Source organism: Microcaecilia unicolor, chromosome 3, assembly GCF_901765095.1.
Source record: "Microcaecilia unicolor chromosome 3, aMicUni1.1, whole genome shotgun sequence".
Classification (NCBI taxonomy): domain Eukaryota; kingdom Metazoa; phylum Chordata; class Amphibia; order Gymnophiona; family Siphonopidae; genus Microcaecilia; species Microcaecilia unicolor.
In genome coordinates, this window is record NC_044033.1 from 219,592,886 (window position 1) to 219,612,856 (window position 19,971).

Here is a 19,971-nt window from a genome sequence, read left to right on the forward strand (position 1 = left end):
AGGGACAAGGGACACAGAAGGGAGATGCTGGACAGGATAAATAGTGGTGCAGAGGAAAAAAGGATGGTGCACTTGGAGACAGAAGAAATGTCAGATGGGCAAGAGACCCTGTAAAGGCAGAAGAAACAGAGAAAAACAGAAAAGAGACAGTGGGACCAAAGCAAATGAGAAAATAAATTGTTCAAACAACAGTAGAGGGGTCCAAGTGCATTTTCTTAAGTCATTTTGGATGTACTGCAGCATAGATTTTGATGGGTAGAATCAGGGACTGCAAATCCCACATGAATTTGGGATGTGAGTTCACACTAGGACTGTTTGAAAAATCTCCCTTCTGGAACTAGATCACTTGGCAGCACTATACACAGCTATTTGATAGTGGGGACATAAAATGAAAGATCAGTGCCAAACAGATGTAGAGAATAAAAGGAAGAAGACAAGAGGCGAGAGAAGAAATGGAAAGGTCAACCTGGAAAAGAATTTGTAAGGCTGACTCATGGAACATGGAAAAAAAGACTATTCTCAGACAACAAAGGTAGAAAAAAATTATTTTTATTTAATACTTTGTAAGCACTGAGATGTACCTGCTTTGTAAAATGTACATTTTTTTGTATTTTTATTTTGCAAAGTACAGGAGAAAATGCATTTCTGCCTCTTTTTTTGTTTACCAGTATTGCACTGTTTAGAGTCTGGCTTCCTTGGGCAGGGGGTCTCTATTTCAATTTTTGTTGTTGTGGTTTTTTTTTTGTGGCTCCCTAGTCTGCATTAGATTGGTAGCATGGAATGTTGTCACAATTTAGGTTTCTGCCAGGTGCTTGTGACCTGGGTTGGCCACATTGGAAACAGGATACTGGGCTAGATGGACCATTGGTCTGACTCAGTATGGCTACTCTTATGTTATATAGATAGATGAGGGTCTGCCCGTGTTCTGCATGTGTGACTGAGGTGAAGGATTCTGCCAGCATGTAGTATCTGTGTAGGAATGTGTAACAGTGCAACTTGATCCAGTTTCCCAATAGTAGGTATATTGGTACTCCAGAGCCCAGTGTAATATATATAGCACTGTCTTCTGATAGGTGGTAGGGCTGTTATGGTGTGGTAAGTTTTGTGTTCTAGGGCAGTCCTGGAGTACCCCCTTGCCAGTCAGGTTTTCAGGATATCCAAAATAAATATGCATGTTTGTCCAATTTGTACTTATTGTACTGCTTTTTTTTTTTTTTTTTTTTTTATAAATTGTAAACCGTTCTGTCTTGCAGTAGCAATAAGATACGGTATATAAATTGATGTAAATAAAAAAATAAATAAAAATAAATGACATTGATTTGCATATACTGCCTCCATTACATGCAAATCTTTTTCATGTAGATTCATTGTGGATAGCCTGAAAACCTGAATGGCAAGGGAATACTCCAGGACCACCTAGGGAAACACTTCTCTAGGTCCCACTGTAATATTTATAGCATTGTCTTTTCATAGGTGGGTTAGGGCTGTTTTGGTGTGGTAAGTTTTCAGTATAGGTTGTGGGTGTCTTTTTGCAGGGGTTTGTTATTTCACAAAGTGTCTAGCCCTATTTGAAAGTAGGCTCTGGGTCAAGGGCCACCAAAGGTCACCCAAGATAAAAATGCTCAAGACTAGTGTTCTTCACATCCTGTAGAGTCGCCACACAAACAAACGCCCATCTGATTTAAACAAGGTGTCTAGCAGTGGAAGGACTGGGTGTGCTATTCCTGAGGTGATGGTCATGATTTGAATATTTTTATTTGAAGTTAAGAAGACAGGTTGCCTGCTCTGGCCAGTCCAGGGACCTCTTCTGCGTCCTGCCTACTGATGTAACTTACTGTTTCCTTGTAGGCAGGACGCAACAGAGACAGCCTGTATTAATCATTGCCCGCCACAGCCCCTGAGCAACAACACAGACACTGCTGTCTAGCTGACACCAACCGGTGCCTATTTTATAAAAGTCTGCTCCCCCTGAGATCAAAATCTGGCTAAGCCTTTGCCTGGTGTGTGACAAAAATTGCCACCGCCGCTAGCACAGGTCCACTTTTACTGCAGCTTGGTAAAAGGACCCCGTGTTAACTAGATAAATCAAACTACATAAAACTCAGTCCTATCTACAGGGTGAAACACACAAAAAATGTAACCTCCTATAGGTTTTTGTTGTTTTCTCTTCAACCGTTTGGAATTTCAGCATGAAATTATACAGCTTTATTTAACATAAGAATATAAGCATAAGATCATAAGCATTGCCATACTAGAACAGACTGAAGGTTCATCAAACCCAGTATCCCATTTCCGACATTGGCCAATCTAGGTCACAAATATCTGGCAAGATCCCGGAACAGTAAAACAGATGTTATGCTGCTTATGGCGTTGATGGAGGCCTGTTCAAATGGGCGCGTACACCCTCCTCAAGTGAGATCTGAGCTGAAAAGTCTTGAAAGCACAAAACTGATTTATTCTCATATATTAGAGGCCCCTTCACTCTAATAGCTCTCAGAATTTCCAACTTCTGTGCGTAGTTCAAAATCTTACAGATGACAGCACATGGGCACGCCTCTGCTGGTCTCTTGGGCCCAAACCTATGCGCCCGCTCAATGCAGAGAGGGCCTGCCTCTGACTGCAGCCACAGAGCAGAGACTAACCAAGTCTCCAAAAACTTCCTCAGCTCCGCATCTGGTATAGTCTCAGGAAGACCGACCAGCTGTAAATTCCCCCTCCATGAACGATTCTCCATATCATCTGCCTTCTCCTCCAGTGATAGCAGTTTATTCTGTAATGTGCTAGTCAACACTGTCAGAAACCAGCACAAATGCTTCCAAATCTCTTATCTTTTTTTCTTTAAAAAGTATTTTTTGAGAAGAGTGCCCTCAGAACTATCCACTATCTTTTACAGTTAATAATAACTTATGCCAAGTGGTATAGCACTTCATTCACTGGGCTACTCTTCATTTAACACCATATTAAGTGCTATTTGTGTCTCTTGTGATTATACAATCAACCAAAAAAACTCTGTTAAACCTTCACCAACTATGGCCAGCTGCTGCTTGTCTAAAGTTACGAAATCAATAATTAATTAATTAAAACTAAACTTATCTTTTGAGCCCACATCCTCGCTGTCTTGACGCTCAGGGCTATTGAAGAACAAAAATAACAGACAGCTCTCCCCTGGAATCCCCTAGTCTCTGACACCTGTGATAGTAATGGGACTCCCCTACCAGGAGCTTTGGAGGTGTCTTTTGTTTAATTTATTGTTTGCTCTTTACATGAATGGAGTATATTGTGTAAATTTTTTAAACCCATTTCTCGATTTAGTTGTTTTATGATAGGGGTTTGTTCCCTTAGGTTTTTGATTGTTGTACTTTTAAAGTAGATAAATATCCTTCCTATGAAGAATAGCTGACTATAATTTAGCTGTTCTAGGGGGAAAACAAACCTCTAAGGCGGTAATTTGTGATCTCTGAATTGGGCCTTAAGTGGACAGAAAGAATTTTGCATTTTATAAACTACAGCCTAGTGACATTTGAAGGTAGAGATATGTTTTTATTCTATCCTCAGACACCTCCACAATCCAGATGCAGTCAGAGCTGTGCTCCTGGCTTCAGGAAATTACCCAGGGAAGGACAACCTGTCTGCTGCTATGACTGTATTCCCTGTCCAGCTGGACATATCTCCAATCAAACTGGTGAGTGATGTGTATAACATGAGAGGCTCATATTTGCAATTTCTTCAGTATTGTGCATGCTCTGTGAAATTCATAAGAACATGATAAAATACATTGAAAAAAAGAACAATAGACCATCCAGTCCAGAATTGTGTCTTCAATAATGGTCAGTCTATGTTACTTAGAAGAAGTTGATAGATCTTAGTAGCTAATTCCATCCCTTATTGTTCAAACCCAGAAGTATATAGTGGAGGTACCAAGTTTACTAGATGCCCGATAGTCAAAGGATTTAGGAGGGTTGTTACTAAGGTGTAGTGCAAATTGGCCTTTTATTGCACTTTAGTTTGCCCTTGGAGTCACTAACATATGGGATCTTATTTCTGTGATGATGAATAAAACAGCTTCTGATCAATCTCACATGCTGAGCTATTCATAGTGGCCAAAAGCATCAGGCTGATAAACTTCTTAATGAGACCAGATACTAATGTCCAGCCCCACTTCTTACAGGACATTATTTTATTCTGTTCTATTCTCTGGGATTTATAAATCATAGAACCCCAAGAGGTCCAAAGCTGTGCACACATTCATAATCAGCAATAAAACAGTTACAAGCACTAAGTAATATCACAATAACAACATTAAAAATAAACTGAAGTTAAAATCACAAAATTTAGTTGCATGAGGATCTGAAAGCCGTGCTCAAATTTGGGCAACCTTTGTAGAATCCCAGGGATAGTCTGTTTCTTTCTATTCCTCCTTACCTCAGAAGGGATGCAGAAGGTTCTTCTTTCCTTCATACCACCAACATGGCATTTGCTTAACTGGCCACTGTCTCCTATAAGCTCATGAGTCACTCCTTGTTACGTCTGTGCTTTCCTCGCCCTCTGGTGGCCAGAACGGGTGGCTGCTATGGACCATCACCCGTTCCAGATTTCTGCTTAGTCCGGTCCGGATCTTCCAGGATGCCAGGTTTTCTTGTGTTGTTTGAGCCTGCACAGCACCCGTGGTTGCCTGGTGATTGCTGCAGCTGTGTTCCAGGTGCTGCTGGGCTTATTAGCCTTTTGGAATCTCTCTGCAGTTGCCTTTGCATCGCCTAAGGCCCTGGTATGTTGGTGCTTGCTACACTTATGCCCAGTCTGGTTTCTTGCCTGTTATTCCTGCCTGGTTCTAGTTAGTCTGTGAGTCTTAGCCCAGAGCAGTGGTGTACCAAGGGGGGGGGGGGGCGATGGGGGCTGTCCGCCCCGGGTGCACGCCGCTGGGGGGTGCTGCGACACGCGCCTGCTCCTCCGAGTTCGCTAAACTTCATTCGTTCGCTGCAGCTCCCTCTGCCCCGGAACAGGGAGCTGCAGCGAACGAACAAAGTTTAGCGAACTCGGAGGAGCAGGCGCGCGCTGCGGCACCCCCCCCAGTGGCGTGCACCCGGGGGGGGGTGTCATTTTGCCGGAGGGGGGGAGGTGTCATCTAGTGGGGGGGGGGGGGGGGGCGCTGCACCCAGGGGGGGGGGGCATCGGCGCTTCGCCCCGGGTGCCATCCAGGCCAGGAACGCCACTGGCCCAGAGTCCTGCCTTTTGAACCTTTGCCTGAACCTGGACTTTGCCTTTGCTTGCCGCCTGCCTTTTGAACCTTTGCCTGAACCTGGACTTTGCTTTTGCTTGCCGCCCGCCTTTGAACCTTTGCCTGAACCTGACTACTGCTTCTGCTTGCTGCCGGCCTAGAGACCTTGCCTGGATTTGCCGGTACGTCCGTTCTGCCTTGCTTCTGGTGTGGGGTGGTTTTGCCTGCCACTGCTGCTCCTCGGCAGTGGCCCAAGGGCTCACAAACCCAGTTTCCTGCTTTGAAAACCTAACACTTCTAGACTTTTAGTATACTAGCTTGAGTAGTACAGGACACAGTCAGAAAACTTTCTGGGTTATAAGGCCAAGGCTTAGGCTTGAAGGGAGATTTTAGGAAAGCCAAAGGCACTATTCTAGGGTGAATCAAAGTTTTCTAGTCGGGGGGTGTTTCTTTCTATAACCAGTTCCTCCCACTGATTACACTATACCATTCCCTACTTCTCAATCTTCCCGGAAGTGGTCAGAATGTCCGGAAGGTCAGATCTAGCTTATCCTTCCTACCACTGAGGTCAAACAAGAGATATTATCCTATTGGTTGCAGTAGTGAAATTGGAATCTAAGCAAGCTGTAAGGCACGTAAATGACTGTATTCTATACATGGCATCTAATTGCTTGGCACGTCCCTGATCCAACCATGCCCCTCCCAGATACAAACCATAGAAATTAGGGGCTCAGTTTATAGAATAGGGGTATAAGTCGATTTTACACATAACTACAAATTATTGCCAGTTTGTGCTTGTTAAACCCAATTATTGATACTTGTCACCAATTAAGGGCCAATGTAGTGAAAATTAGCCATAATTGACTGCATTATATAAATATTTACCCAATTTGCACCCAATTGTAGGCACCATTTATAGAATTTGTGAGGGGTTGTGCATAAAATCAATTGTCTCTATGTATTCCATAAATGTGGTGAAGTCGTATCAAAATTAGGTCAGTATTTGAAAAATTCTTGATGGGAACACACCATAGGCCCCCTACACTTTTCAACACAAAGGGCAGATGCATCAAAGCCCTGGTAAAGCACCGATTGCTATTTCCAACTCGATAAAAATTACAGAGTTAGAAATAGCGAGGGATGCTCAAAAGAATGTGCATGCAAATGAGCTGCTTACAAAAACAGCAAGCAGCTTGGTAAGGGGGAAGCCAATTTGTTACCCAAGCATGCGCAGAACTGCTAATTGGCTAAGCGTGGCTGCTCTGCACATGCCAAACAAACACAGCAAAGGAGACAAGAAGGATGATGATGCCAGAAAAGATCTGATGGACTCAAAGAGTTCTCATCAAAGGTTTATTACTAGAAACTGGACTCAACACGAATCATGTTTCAGGTACTAAGGCCTGCCTCAGGAGTCCGTTTAAAGCATTTCTATGTCGATATCTGAAAGCACTACTGCTTCTAAAGTTGGTGTATCAGTACAAAGAAAAGTGCAGTCCAACTCGGCTAAGAAGCCAATGTCACCAAACACTCATGAGCACAGTGGAAAAACGTTTTTCCACTGTGCTCATGAGAGTTTGTACTGATACACCAACTTTAGAAGCAGTAGTGTTTTCAGATATCGACATAGAAACACTTTAAAGGGACTCCTGAGGCAGGCCTTAGTGGCTGAAACACGATTCGTGTCCAGTTTCTAGTAATAAACCTTTGATGAGAACTCTTTGAGTCCATCAGATCTTTTCTGGCATCATCATCCTTCTTGTCTCCTTCGCTGTTTATTTGGCTGTATTACCCGTGTGGAGGTTTTTTGCTCTTCTGTACTTGTCGCTGCTCTGTGTATGCTACAGACATCTTTCATACACACATGCAAGATGCGTGTATGACAGCAGCAGTATAGGCAGGGAGTGAAGCAAGGTAGAGCGAGGAAAAGGAGAAAGTGAAGGGCTGCCATGCATGCTTGATAAGTGTGGGAGGGGGCGGGCTCTAGAGATGCTGGAGTTCTCCTCAGTCATCCGATAACTGCTATTTCAGAGGCAAATGGAATGAGACAGCAGTACTGGCAGCTCCTGACCACCCGTAAAAATTTAATCCTAAAGGTAGGCGGTCCTTTCTGTGCATTGCTACAAAAATGGCTGTGCATCACTTGGAATGCACATTTGAGTAGTAGTAGCTCATTAAAATAACTTTGCATACAATTTTCATTAGCTGCTACCATGACAGGACCCTGTAGAACCCTTTTGTGCGTGACTCACTTAGCTCCGTGCTCGATAAACCGGCTAGAACCAGTATAAAAAGCACGTTGCTAGCTCGTTAAGTTTTGTGCATCAGGGTCAAAGCTTATGTAAAATTTAGTAACAATGTAATGCCATTTATTTGAAGCAGCAAAGAATATCAACAATAAATCAGCAAATCACATAACAGGCAATTCTGTAACAGGGTTCCACCATTCCGGAACCAAAATTAAATAGGTCACATAAATGTTAGCGCATAGATGTGACATTTGCGCATGAAACATACAATATTCTGAAACTTGGAAGTGTAAATGTCAGCCTCATCTATAAAGTTCTTGTAAATTTTGTACATTCTTTATGATTGGAAGAAAGGAGAAAAATGATGTACAGATTAGGAGATTCCATTTTGTGTAAGTGCTTTACTCTCCCAACGCAAAGATGTCCTCAGGAAGCCCCTTTTTAATATGACTAAAAGTGCATGTTTTATGAACCCTCTGTGTGTTGTAAAGCAATTCTCTGACTAACTCTGATAAGTGGCATTGGAACTTCTTTAAATTACATCAGATCAATACTCAGTGCTTTTTTTGTAGAAAAAAAGGTGCTGGTACTCATTGTGGGTGGAGTCACCAAATATGACTCCACCCCTATTATAGCCACACCCACATTTGCCATACCCCTTATACCAGCCATTGCGCATATAAACAGACATCATTGAAAATATTATACTAGTATAGGAGAAAAAATAACGTGATTTTTTTTCATTATAAATAATTTCTGTAAGCTGTTACAGCTCCAGTATACCCAGTGCAAAATAAGACAGCAGATGTAAATTCTCAAATTGGACATATTCCAGACACTAAAATGAAAATAAAATGATTTTTCCTACCTTTGTTGTCTGGTGACTTTGTTTTTCTGATCATGCTGGCTCAGTATCTGATTCTGTTGCTATCTGTCCTCTTAACTCAGTTTCCAGGGCTTCCTTTCCATTTATTTCTTTACTTTCCTCCTTTCTTCTTCATTTCTTGCCCTACATCCGTAAGTAAAAGCTGGGTCCTCTGCAGACTTGACTGTCCAGTGGATCCAGCTTCTGCCTATTTTCTACATCCATGTGCAGTTTTTCTCCTCTCTTCCTTTTCCTTCATCTCATCTCCTTCCTCACTCTTTCCTCACCTCCAGTGGCGTAGCCAGACCTGACATTTTGGGTGGGCCCAGAGTTAATATGGATGGGCACTATGTATATATATAGGTGTGAGTAGTGTTTCTTGGGATACTCCTAAATAATGCCTTAGAGTGTGCTTGATGATGGATTTCTAAATAAATAATCTTCCTATCTGTCCTGCATCAACATAACAACATAAATACTCGGAGCCTATGTTGCAAACCTTAACACCACCAATTCTGAACACACAAATACCAATAACAGCACCTTTAAAAGGCAGCAGTGAATATAGACAACACCAATATGCGTCCTACTGGAAAAGCCAGACAAGTCAGACATATAGATCCCCACACCAACCACATGCCAGAAGAATCTCTCACATGCAGAACACAGCTCAACCTTCATCAATTACAGCATAAAGGACCAAAACTTTAAAATTGCCCTGTAGCCTAGCATCAGCCCTGCCCTTCCCTACCCCCCCCATCCCTCCCTGTAGCCCGACATCAGCCCTACCTTTGCCTTCCCTATCCCCCATCCATCCATATAGCCCAGAATCCGCCCTACCACCCTCATCCATCCTTGTAGCCTGGCATCAGCTCTACCTTTCCCTTCCTACCACCCCATCTATACCCATAGTTCGGAATCATCCCTACCTATCCCTTTCTACCTCCCATCCATCCCCATAGCCCAGCATCAGCTCTTCCCTTCTCTACCCTACCCCCATCCTCGCAGCCTGGCATCAGCCCTTCTCTACCCTACCTTCCATCCCTCACTGTAGCCTAGTGTCAGCCCTGTCCTACCCCTACCCATCCTCCCATAGTCTGTCATCTCCCCCGCCCTGAGGTACATCAGCATTAAATATAAAACCTTTTGTTTTTTAAGGTCCTGGACACAGCAGAGCCCAAACCCCCACCCCCACCCACATTAAATATAAAGTTGTTTTTTTTTAAACAATTTTAACCTGGGCATTGCAGAGAGACCATCACCACCCAAGAACTCACCAAAATGAGAGGAATAGACAACTTTTTTTTAAATTAAGCTGGGCACTATTAAAATTTATTGTTGGTAAATTTCTGGGTGGGGTGGGCTCCTCATTGCCTAGGGCAAAAGAGATATATTTAATGATTAAAATATACTTTTGTTGCCCTTGGCAGTGAAGAGCCCACCGCCCCCCCCACCCCCACCCAGAAGCCCAGCACCAGACCAGAGCCATCATTTTTATTACAGGAGTAATCAAAATGCTGGCTGGTGGTGGGCTTCTGGGTGGGGGTGGGCTCTTCACTGCCTAGGGCAAAAAAAGGTATATTTTAATCATTAAATATACTTTTTTTGCACTAGGCTATGAAGAGCCCTCCCCCACCCAGAAGCCCACTACCACCAGCCAACATTTTGAATACAAAAATTACATGACATTAAAAAAAAATTATTTAAATTTTATTACTTGATGTGCCCTGGCTCCTGTAGCTGACTCAGACTGTGCTGTGGGGCATTGCTACTGTTGTGACTACTACCGTGATCGAAGATTCGAGTGACTCACTGTTAAGAACCCGGTACTGAATCATCTAGACCCAGACGCGGACGGCAGGGCACCACGACACAGCCAGGCCAACAGCAGCCTTTCCTATGCGGCACTGCGTGTGGCCCGGCCAGCACCATCGTGCCATGTGCACTGCGGGCTGGGGAGAAGCAGGCAGTGCCGCGTGACTGCGGCACATGCAGCAGCTGAGCTTATGCGAGAACGAGGCTGAGTGTGGGATGGAAGGCAGTGCTGGTCGAGGATGAGGAGCCAGGACCAGAAGTCAAGAGCTGCTGAGACTGCCAAAATGCAGGTGGGTGGAACTGGGAGGGAGGTCAGCTGAGCAGGGCGGGCTGCCTCTGCGACGGCAGAAACTAAGGCTGTGGCCCATTCTCGCGATAGCAGACACTAAGGCTGTGGCCCGTTCTGCTGCTCCTTAGCTGTGCACTTTTCACCAGCGCTTAAAACTGGGTGGGCCTGAGCTCAGATTTGGTGGGCCAAGGCTCACCCAGGCCCACCCGTAGCTACACCCCTGCTCACCTCCATCCGTGTCCAGCATTTCTTCTCTCTCCCTTCTCTCTCCTCTTTCCACCCATGTCTAGCAGCCCTCCTCTCCCCTGCTCTCCATTCACCCATGTCCAGCGACCCTCCTGTCCCCCCTGCCATCCACCCATGTCCAGCGACCCTCCTGTCCCCCCTGCCCTCCCTTGCCCTCCACCCATGTCCAGCAACCCCCCGTCCCCCCTGCCATCCACCCATGTCCAGGGACCCTCCTGTCCCCCCTGCCCTCCTTTGCCCTCCATCCATGTCCAGCAACCCCCCATCCCCCCTGAAATCCACCCATGTCCAGCGACCCTCCTGTCCCCCCTGCCATCCACCCATGTCCAGCAACCCCCCGTCCCCCCTGCCATCCACCCATGTCCAGCAACCCCCCTGTCCCCCCTGCCATCCACCCATGTCCAGCGACCCTCCTGTCCCCCCTGCCCTCCACCCATGTCCAGCAACCCCCGTTACCCCTGCCATCCACCCATGTCGAGCGATTCTCTCTTCCCCATGCTATCCACCCATGTCCAGCAACCCCCCTGTCCCCCCTGCCATCCACCCATGTCCAGCGACCCTCCTGTCCCCCCTGCCCTCCCCTGCCATCCACCCATGTCCAGCAACCCCCATCCCCCCTGCCATCCACCCATGTCCAACGACCCCCCCCATCCCCTCTGCCATCCACCCATGTCGAGTGATTCTCTCTTCCCCCTGCCATCCACCCATGTCCAGCAACCCCCCGTGTCCCCTGTCATCCACCCATTTCCAGCGACCCTCCTGTCCCCCTGCTCTCCCCTGCCATCCACCCATGTCCAGCAACCCCGTCCCCCCTGCCATCCACCCATGTCCAGTGACCTCCCCCCCGTCCCCCCTGCCATCCACCCATGTCGAGCGATTCTCTCTTCCCCCTGCCATCCACCCATGTCCAGCAACCCCCCATCCCCCCTGCCATCCACCCATGTCCAGCAACCCCCCCTGTCCCCCCTGCCATCCACCCATGTCCAGCAACCCCCATTACCCCTGCCATCCACCCATGTCGAGCGATTCTCTCTTCCCCCTGCCATCCACCCATGTCCAGCAACCCCCCGTCTCCCCTGTCATCCATCCATTTCCAGCGACCCCCCCATCTCCCCTGCCATCCACCCATGTCCAGCAACCCCCCCATCTCCCCTGCCATCCACCCATGTTCAGCGACCCTCCTGTCCCCCCTGCCATCCACCCATGTCCAGCGACCCTCCTGCCCCCCTGCCCTCCCCAGCCCTCCCCTGCCATCCACCCATGTCCAGCAACCCCCCGTCCCCCCTGCCATACACCCATGTCTAGTGACCCTCCTGTCCCTCCTGCCCTCCCCTGCCATCTACCCATGTCCAGCAACCCCCCATCCCCCCTGCCATCCAACCATGTCCAGCAACCCCCCGTCCCCCCTGCCATCCACCCATGTCGAGTGATTCTCTCTTCCCCCTGCCATCCACCCATGTCCAGCAACCCCCATCCCCCCTGTCATCCACCCATGTCCAGCGACCCTCCTGTCCCCCTGCCCTCCCCTGCCATCCACCCATGTCCAGCAACCCCCATCCCCCCTGCCATCCACCCATGTTCAGCGACACTCCTGTCCCCCCTGCCATCCACCCATGTCCAGCGACCCTCATGTCCCCCTGCCCTCCCCTGCCATCCACCCATGTCCAGCAACCCCCGTCCCCCTGCCATCCACCCATGTCCAGCGACCCTCCTGTCCCCCCTGCCCTCCCCTGCCATCCACCCATGTCCAGCAACCCCCGTCCCCCTGCCATCCACCCATGTCCAGAGACCCTTCTGTCCCCCCTGCCCTCCCCTGCCATCCACCCATGTCCAGCAATCCTCCCGCCCCCCTGCCATCCAACCATGTCCAGTGACCCCCCCGTCCCCCTGCCATCCACCCATGTCGAGCGATTCTCTCTTCCCCCTGCCATCCACCCATGTCCAGCAACCCCCCTGTCCCCCCTGTCATCCACCCATGTCCAGCGACCCTCCTGTCCCCCTGCCCTCCCCTGCCATCCACCCATGTCCAGCAACCCCCGTCCCCCCTGCCATCCACCCATGTCCAGCGACCCTCCTGTCCCCCCTGCCCTCCCCTGCCATCCACCCATGTCCAGCAACCCCCTTTCCCCCTGCCATCCACCCATGTCCAGCGCCCCCCCCGTCCCCCCTGCCATCCACCCATGTCCAGCAACCCCCCTGTGCCTCCTGTCATCCACCCATGTCCAGCGACCCTCCTGTCCCCCTGCCCTCCCCTGCCATCCACCCATGTCCAGCGACTATCCTCGTTTCCCTGCTCCCCCTCCCTCCAGCCACCCATACCCATCTGAGCCCCCCTCCTCGACCCAGTCCCCACCTGCCTATCAGCTCCGTGCCGCCGACCCTCTTCTCCTGCCACCCAGCACCGTGATGACCCAGCCTTTAAAAAAAATCAACGAAGCAGCGGAGGCTGCAGTCTCTCAGTGATTAATAAAGCCCTTCAACACCAGCGGTGCAGCTGCAGCAATCTCTAAGTAACTACAGAGGCTGTTCAGGCACAAACCAAGGAGCAGGCAGAAAGCACAGTGAAACACAGAGAGGCTTCCCACCCCCAGGTGCAGTGTGGTGAAGCAATTAGAGTCATGCTGGAAGCAGCCAGCACACAGAGAGAGAGAGAGGGAGCTAACCCAGGCAACACCCACAGGTGCAGTATAGTGAAGCAATTAGTGTCATGCTGCTGGATGCAGCCAGCACAGGGTGCCAGAGCTAGCTGAGAAAGGACAGACAGAAGAAACAGGAGCCAGCTAGGAAGCTGACCCCCAGAAACAAGGTAAGTCTGAGGGTGGTCATGACCACAGATGTGACAAGTGGTGACATCAGAAGGGTCAGTCTCCTAGGAAACGGTGGGTTAAGTTGGGTGGAAGAGCTGACGTGTTTGAGTGGTGTCTGGCAGTCAGTGGCCTAATCAGAATGTTTTCAAAAGAACCTCTAGTAATTGCTGTGTATTTCTCAGAGTGTGACTGAGAATAGTTAAGAAACTGGGACCGTTGTGATAGTTTGGCTCAGGAGTGTTAGCTTGGAGAGTGACTGTATAGATTGAGCCCTGATTTACAAAAAAAAAAAAAAAAAAAAAAAAAATATATATATATATATATATATATATATATATATATATATATATATATATATATATATATATATATAAGAGATTTCAATACTGAAGAGGCATAGGAGATACTTTCAGGCCTTCATACCAGGCTAGGCAAGGCTTTTCTGAGCAGCTGACGACAGATGCTAAATCTCTATGTGAAATTATACTTTGGAAAGAAAATAGTTAAATTTTACAAGAACCAGAGATTGTAAAAGAATGAATAGTAACATGAGTAGCACAGTAGATGATGGCAGAAAAGACCTGCACGGTCCATCCAGTCTGCCCAACAAGATTTCCTCACAGCTGTATCCGGGGTGACTCCAGGTCCACCCCGACCTTCCCAGGGCCCTCGCTCCAAGTGCACAGATTTTCCAGGTGCTTCTTGGCTAGGATCAGGCGACCCTCAGGGGGAGGAATGCTGGCTTCGGCCTAACCCCTGGTAAGCCTTTCCTCAGCTGAGAGGTGCCCAGCTCTACCACCGGCTGCCTTTCAGGTGCTGTGGAGGACTTGCAGCTCACCTGCATATCCTTACAGCCTTCTCTGGGGTGACACCCAGGTCCACTCCGATCCACTTAGGGCCTCCGCTTTAGGTGGCGCGCGGGGCATTTTTCCCTTTACATCCAATCTTCTTCCCAGTTGCTAAAGTACCTCAGTCATTTATGGCCCCTATTCAAATTCTCTTCCTAGCCCTGTCCCTTCCTAATCTTTTTCCTCACCCCCTACCTCTCTCCGCTACAGGAACTCACTGCCCATCCATCGACTTCATCACCTCACCTTCTCTCCTACCCTCTTCCTCCCTCTTGGCTTTTAATCTCCGTCTCTTTCTTCCCTCCATTTTGCCTTCCCCATTCCACCTAAATACCTCTCGCCTTCGACACCTTCGTGGCCACACCTCTTCTACTCTCCTCCGCTCTCTTTTACTCCTTCTCTTACTCTCAGCTGGTGACATCAATCCCAATCCTGGCCCTCCTCACCAACTATTATCCCAACTCTACAGATCTCACCGTGACCTCTCTAACCTCATCTCTATTCCTCTACTCCCCTCCTCTTCTCTGCCCTTCTCTTGCGCCCTATGGAATGCCCGCTCTATCTATAACAAACTCCCCTACATCCAGGACCTCTTTATCTCGCGTCACCTCCATCTGCTCGCCATAAAAGAAACCTGGCTCTGCCCTGATGACTCTGCTTCAGTTGCAGCCTTCTGCCAAGGCGGTTATCTTTTTTCACATACTCCTCGCCGTGCTGGTCGCGGTGGCGGTGTTGGACTACTTTTCCCTCCTCCAGATTTCAACCCCTTCTTCCACATCAATCTCAATGTTTTTCTTCCTTTGAAGTCCACTCTATCCGCCTTTTCTCTCCTCTGCCTCTTCGAATAGCGGTCATTTATCGTCCCCCTGATAAGTCCCTTTCATCCTTTCTCAGTGACTTTGACGCCTGGCTTGCCTTCTTCCATGATCCTTCCTCCCCCTCTCTCATCCTTGGCGACTTTTTATTCCTGCTAATGATCCTTCCAACTCTTATATTTCCAAGTTACTCGCTTTAACGTCCTCCTTTAATTTCCAACTATGCTCCACCTCCCCCACTCATCAAAATGGTCACTGTCTTGATCTCATCTTCTCCTCCAACTGTTCACCCTATAGTTTCCTTGCCTCTGATCTTCCCCTCTCTGATCACCATCTTAACTTTCACACTTAAATATCCTCCCTCTCAGTCCCGTCCTATCTTATCTAATTTGTCTAGGAATCTTTACGATATTGACCCTTCATCTCTATCCTCCCATGTTTCAAACCTCCTCTCTACTGTGGCACCATCCACGTCTGTCAACGAGGCTGTTTCTTCTTACAACAATACTCTATCCTCTGCCTTAGACACTCTTGCACCTTTGATGACTTGCCCTATAAGGCGTACAAAACCCCAACCTTGGCTGACTTCTAATATCCGCTACCTACGTTCCTGTACTCGCTCCGCCGAATGCCTCTGACAGAAATCTCGGGCCCTTGCTGATTTCTTACACTTTAAGTTCATGCTGACCTCCTTCCAATCTGCTCTTCTACGCGCCAAACAGGATTATTATATCCAACTGACCAACTCTCTTGGCTCTAACCCTCGTCTTCTCTTCACCACATTGAACTCTCTCCTCAAGGTGCCCCCTCCCCCAACTCCCCCTTCATTATCTCCTCAGACCCTTGCTGAATTCTTTCATGACAAGGTTCAAAAGATAAACCTTGAATTCTCTACCTCGCCACCTCTCCCTCCACTAGTCCGTTCCCCTCTCTCTCCTTCCCCTTATTCCTTTTCCTCCTTTCCTGAAGTTACTATAGAAGAAACTACACTTCTCCTTTCTTCCTCAAAATGTACCACCTGTTCCTCTGATCCCATTCCCACCCACCTTCTTAATGCCATCTCACCTGCTCTTATTCCTTTTATCTGTCACATTCTCAACCTCTCACTTTCCACTGCAACTGTCCCTACTGCCTTTAAACATGCTGTGGTCACACCTCTCCTTAAGAAGCCTTCACTCGACCCTACTTGTCCCTCTAATTACCGACCCATCTCCCTCCTCCCTTTTCTCTCCAAATTACTTGAGTGTGCTGTTCACCACCGCTGCCTTGATTTTCTCTCCTCACATGCTATTCTTGACCTACTACAATCTGGTTTTCGCCCTCTCCACTCAACCAAAACTGCGCTTACTAAAGTCTCCAATGACCTATTACTGGCTAAATCCAGAGGTCTCTATTCCATCCTCATCCTTCTTGATCTTTCCGCTGCTTTTGACACTGTCGATCACAGCATACTCCTCGATATCCTGTCCTTACTTGGATTCCAGGGCTCTGTCCTTTCCTGGTTCTCTTCCTACCTCTCCCTCCGCACCTTTAGTGTTCACTCTGGTGGATCCTCTTCTACTTCTATCCCTCTGCCTGTCGGCGTACCTCAGGGTTCTGTTCTTGGTCCCCTCCTCTTTTCTATCTACACTTCTTCCCCGTTACCGTTTTCATCTCTACCACCTCCCACGGGAGGGCATTCCAAGTATCCACCACTCTCTCCGTGAAAAAATACTTCCTGACATTTTTCTTGAGTCTGCTCCCCTTCAATCTCATTTCATGTCCTCTAGTTCTACCGCCTTCACATCTCCGGAAAAGGTTCATTTGTGGATTAATACCTATCCTACAAGGTATACATGTTCAGGTCAGCAAGTCTCTCCTCATACGTCTTGTAATTCAAATCCCATACCATTCTTGAAGCTTTTCTTTACACTGCTTCAATTCTTTTAACATCCTTATCAAGATACAGCTAAGATTTCATGAATGATTGTGGAATCGTATACTATACCTAGTGGGAGGGCTAATTATGGAAACAAATTTGAGCAGAAAGTTAGGGGACAACCAAAGGGTCCATTGCATAAACTCTTTAAACTCCTTAGTTAGGGATGTAGGTTTCTTTTATTGGTTTATGTAAAGCTAGGACAGCAGGTGCCCCAGAAGAATACCAAGAGGTTCTGGAGTTCAGGCAAAGAAGACTATGCTAGTAACCAACACAAAGAAAGGAGAAAAAAAGAAGGTTCCAAGAGAGCTAGAAGAAACAAGCTAAGTGACAACACTTGGAATGAGATACAAAGTTAAATAACTAACTAACTTAATAAATAACTCCTAACTTGTCACTTGCTCGTAACCTTTATCTTGTCTTCCTCTCTTCAATAGTCCCTTTCCTTATGTCCTTCTCTCTGTCCTACCCTTATCCTTATTGGTCCTGTCTGTCTGTCCTGATTTAGATTGTAATCTCTTTTGAGCAGGGACTGTCTTTTCTTCATGTTCAGTTGTAAAGCGCTGCGTATGACTGGTAGCGCTATAGAAATGATTTACAGTAGTAGTAGTAGTAAAAATAAAGGGTTAAATAAAAGCAAAAGGTGGACTTCACAAATAAAAAATAGGAGAGTTGATAGTAAAAGAAAAACTGAACTTACCTGATTTCGGTGTTATTCTTGAAGGGAATCCGAAGTTCCTGGAAAATATAACTGGTTCACCATGAATCAATTCAGGGAAAGACAGGGTTGATTTAAAAATTCACTTATACTATATTGTTAAAATAAGAGGAAACAACACTTTTTTTTTTGTTCCAGAAAAAATGCTGAAAAGCTGTTTTTTTTTTCTTTTTCTTTTAATGTTCACTAAAGCTGTTTGAGATACCTGGGAGTTTTGATTCTGGAAAAGAGAAAGAGAAGTGAATGCTGTGGTTAATTTTCATAAATATTTCAAGATGCCACTTATTCTTATTGATGATGTTGTTTTCTGAAACAAAGAATATTTGATAAATGTTTAGTTCAGTGAATACTAAAACTTTTTTTATGCTCCAACATCAAACATAAAATAAATATTTTAATGTAAACTTCCCTGGTTTGGTGAAGCTTTTCGATTTTGGAGAGAACCGTGACAGTAGAACACCTTATTCCTTCAAGGGTAATGTCTATCTCCACCACTAGAGGGTATAAATTAAGAGCAATATTTAGCCACTATTGTAATCTGATGCTGTTTTTGAGTTGCTAAGAAATATTCTCTCTTCTCAGATATGGACAACTGTATAAGATGCCCAGAGGACCAATGGCCCAATGAAAAAGGAGATGTCTGCATCCCAAAAATGATAAGCTTCCTTTCCCATGACGAACCTTTGGGAATCATTTTGATGCTTATCAGCATTTTCTTTTTTCTCATCACTGCTATCATTTTTGTAATCTTCATTAATTACAGAGACACTCCCATTGTGAGATCCAACAACCGGAACCTAAGCTACATTCTTTTAGTCTCCCTCATGCTCTGTTTCCTCTGCTCATTGATATTCATAGGGCGTCCTGAGAAGGTGACCTGTGCTCTCCGACAGACTGCCTTCGGAATAACGTTCTCCATCTCTCTCTCCTCTGTCCTGGCAAAAACAATCACGGTAGTCATGGCTTTTCAGACTACCAAGCCTGGAAGCAAGCTCCGGAAATGGATGGGTTCCAGAGTCTCATACTCTATAGTGCTTTCCTTTTCCCTTCTTCAAGTCCTCTTTTGCCTTATCTGGTTGGGAACTGCACCTCCATTCCCACTTCTTAACATGCAAGCAGAAGATGGAACAATTCGAATTGAATGTAATGAAGGGTCAATAATTGCATTTTACTGTGTTCTGGGCTACCTGGGATTTCTGACTGGTATCAGCTTCTTTGTAGCTTTTCTAGCAAGAAATCTACCTGACAGTTTCAATGAGGCCAAATATATCACCTTCAGCATGCTGGTGTTCTGCAGTGTCTGGGTGTCTTTCATCCCAACATACCTGAGCACCAGGGGCAAGTATATGGTAGCAGTGGAGATATTTGCTATCCTTGCCTCTAGTGCTGGAATACTGGGGTGTGTCTTTATCCCTAAATGCTACATTATTCTGCTGAGGCCTGACAGGAACAACAGGAAGTATATCACAAAAAAATAAATTGACGTAAACTTCCCTGAATGTTAAAGGAAAGCTAAAATAACAACAAAATCTGACATTCCAACTTATACCCTGTCCAATATTCTAAGCCAACTGTACATTCATGAGTTTCAAAAGGGATGATCAAGGGAAGGATGGGAAGTTTATCTCGACAGAGGAAATATTCAGTTACTATCTGAATATACTTTTAGTTTAAATGTATAGATATATACGGTGCCTCTGGTCCCTCAGTGTAGGCCCAAGTTATAGAATTTAGTTCAAATATTTTTATAACAGTTAAGAAAAGAACAACAAACAGGAAAAATAAACATTCAATATGCATGGAGACAAACATCTCACATACTAACATGGGGCAAGGTCAGTAATATACAGAAATAAAGATCACAGCGAACCATTCCTGGATAGTTACCATCCAAGTACTCAGCAATCCTTCTCTATGTCTTTTCCTTTTGAATAGCTTCATTCATTATCCAGGTGACCTACAACTCCAATCTATGCACAATAGTAACAGATCTCCACCAGTACAGAATAGTCAATGAAACTGTCAGGTCAAAATTCAACACAAATTAACTGGCAAAAAACGGCTCCTGGTTGGCTATATTGCTTGTTTCAGGCTAACCACTAATTTTTAGCGACAACTGGTTAATGCTACTGAAAATAACTGGTTAGCACTGAACTGAAAACCAGGTATTTGGGGAGTATTCTGAG

The 19,971-nt window shown here is 46.3% G+C and overlaps 1 protein-coding gene across 1 annotated transcript; it reads left to right on the plus strand.

Annotated features, from left to right (window-relative positions):
* Window positions 1-3,534: 3,534 nt before the first annotated feature.
* On the plus strand, window positions 3,535-19,263 carry LOC115464379 (vomeronasal type-2 receptor 26-like). Its single transcript, XM_030194765.1, has 3 exons — window positions 3,535-3,682; window positions 14,746-14,748; window positions 18,368-19,263. The coding sequence occupies exons 1-3, from the start codon at window positions 3,535-3,537 to the stop codon at window positions 19,261-19,263; spliced, it is 1,047 nt and encodes a 348-aa protein (XP_030050625.1).
* The last annotated feature ends 708 nt before the right edge of the window (window positions 19,264-19,971 follow it).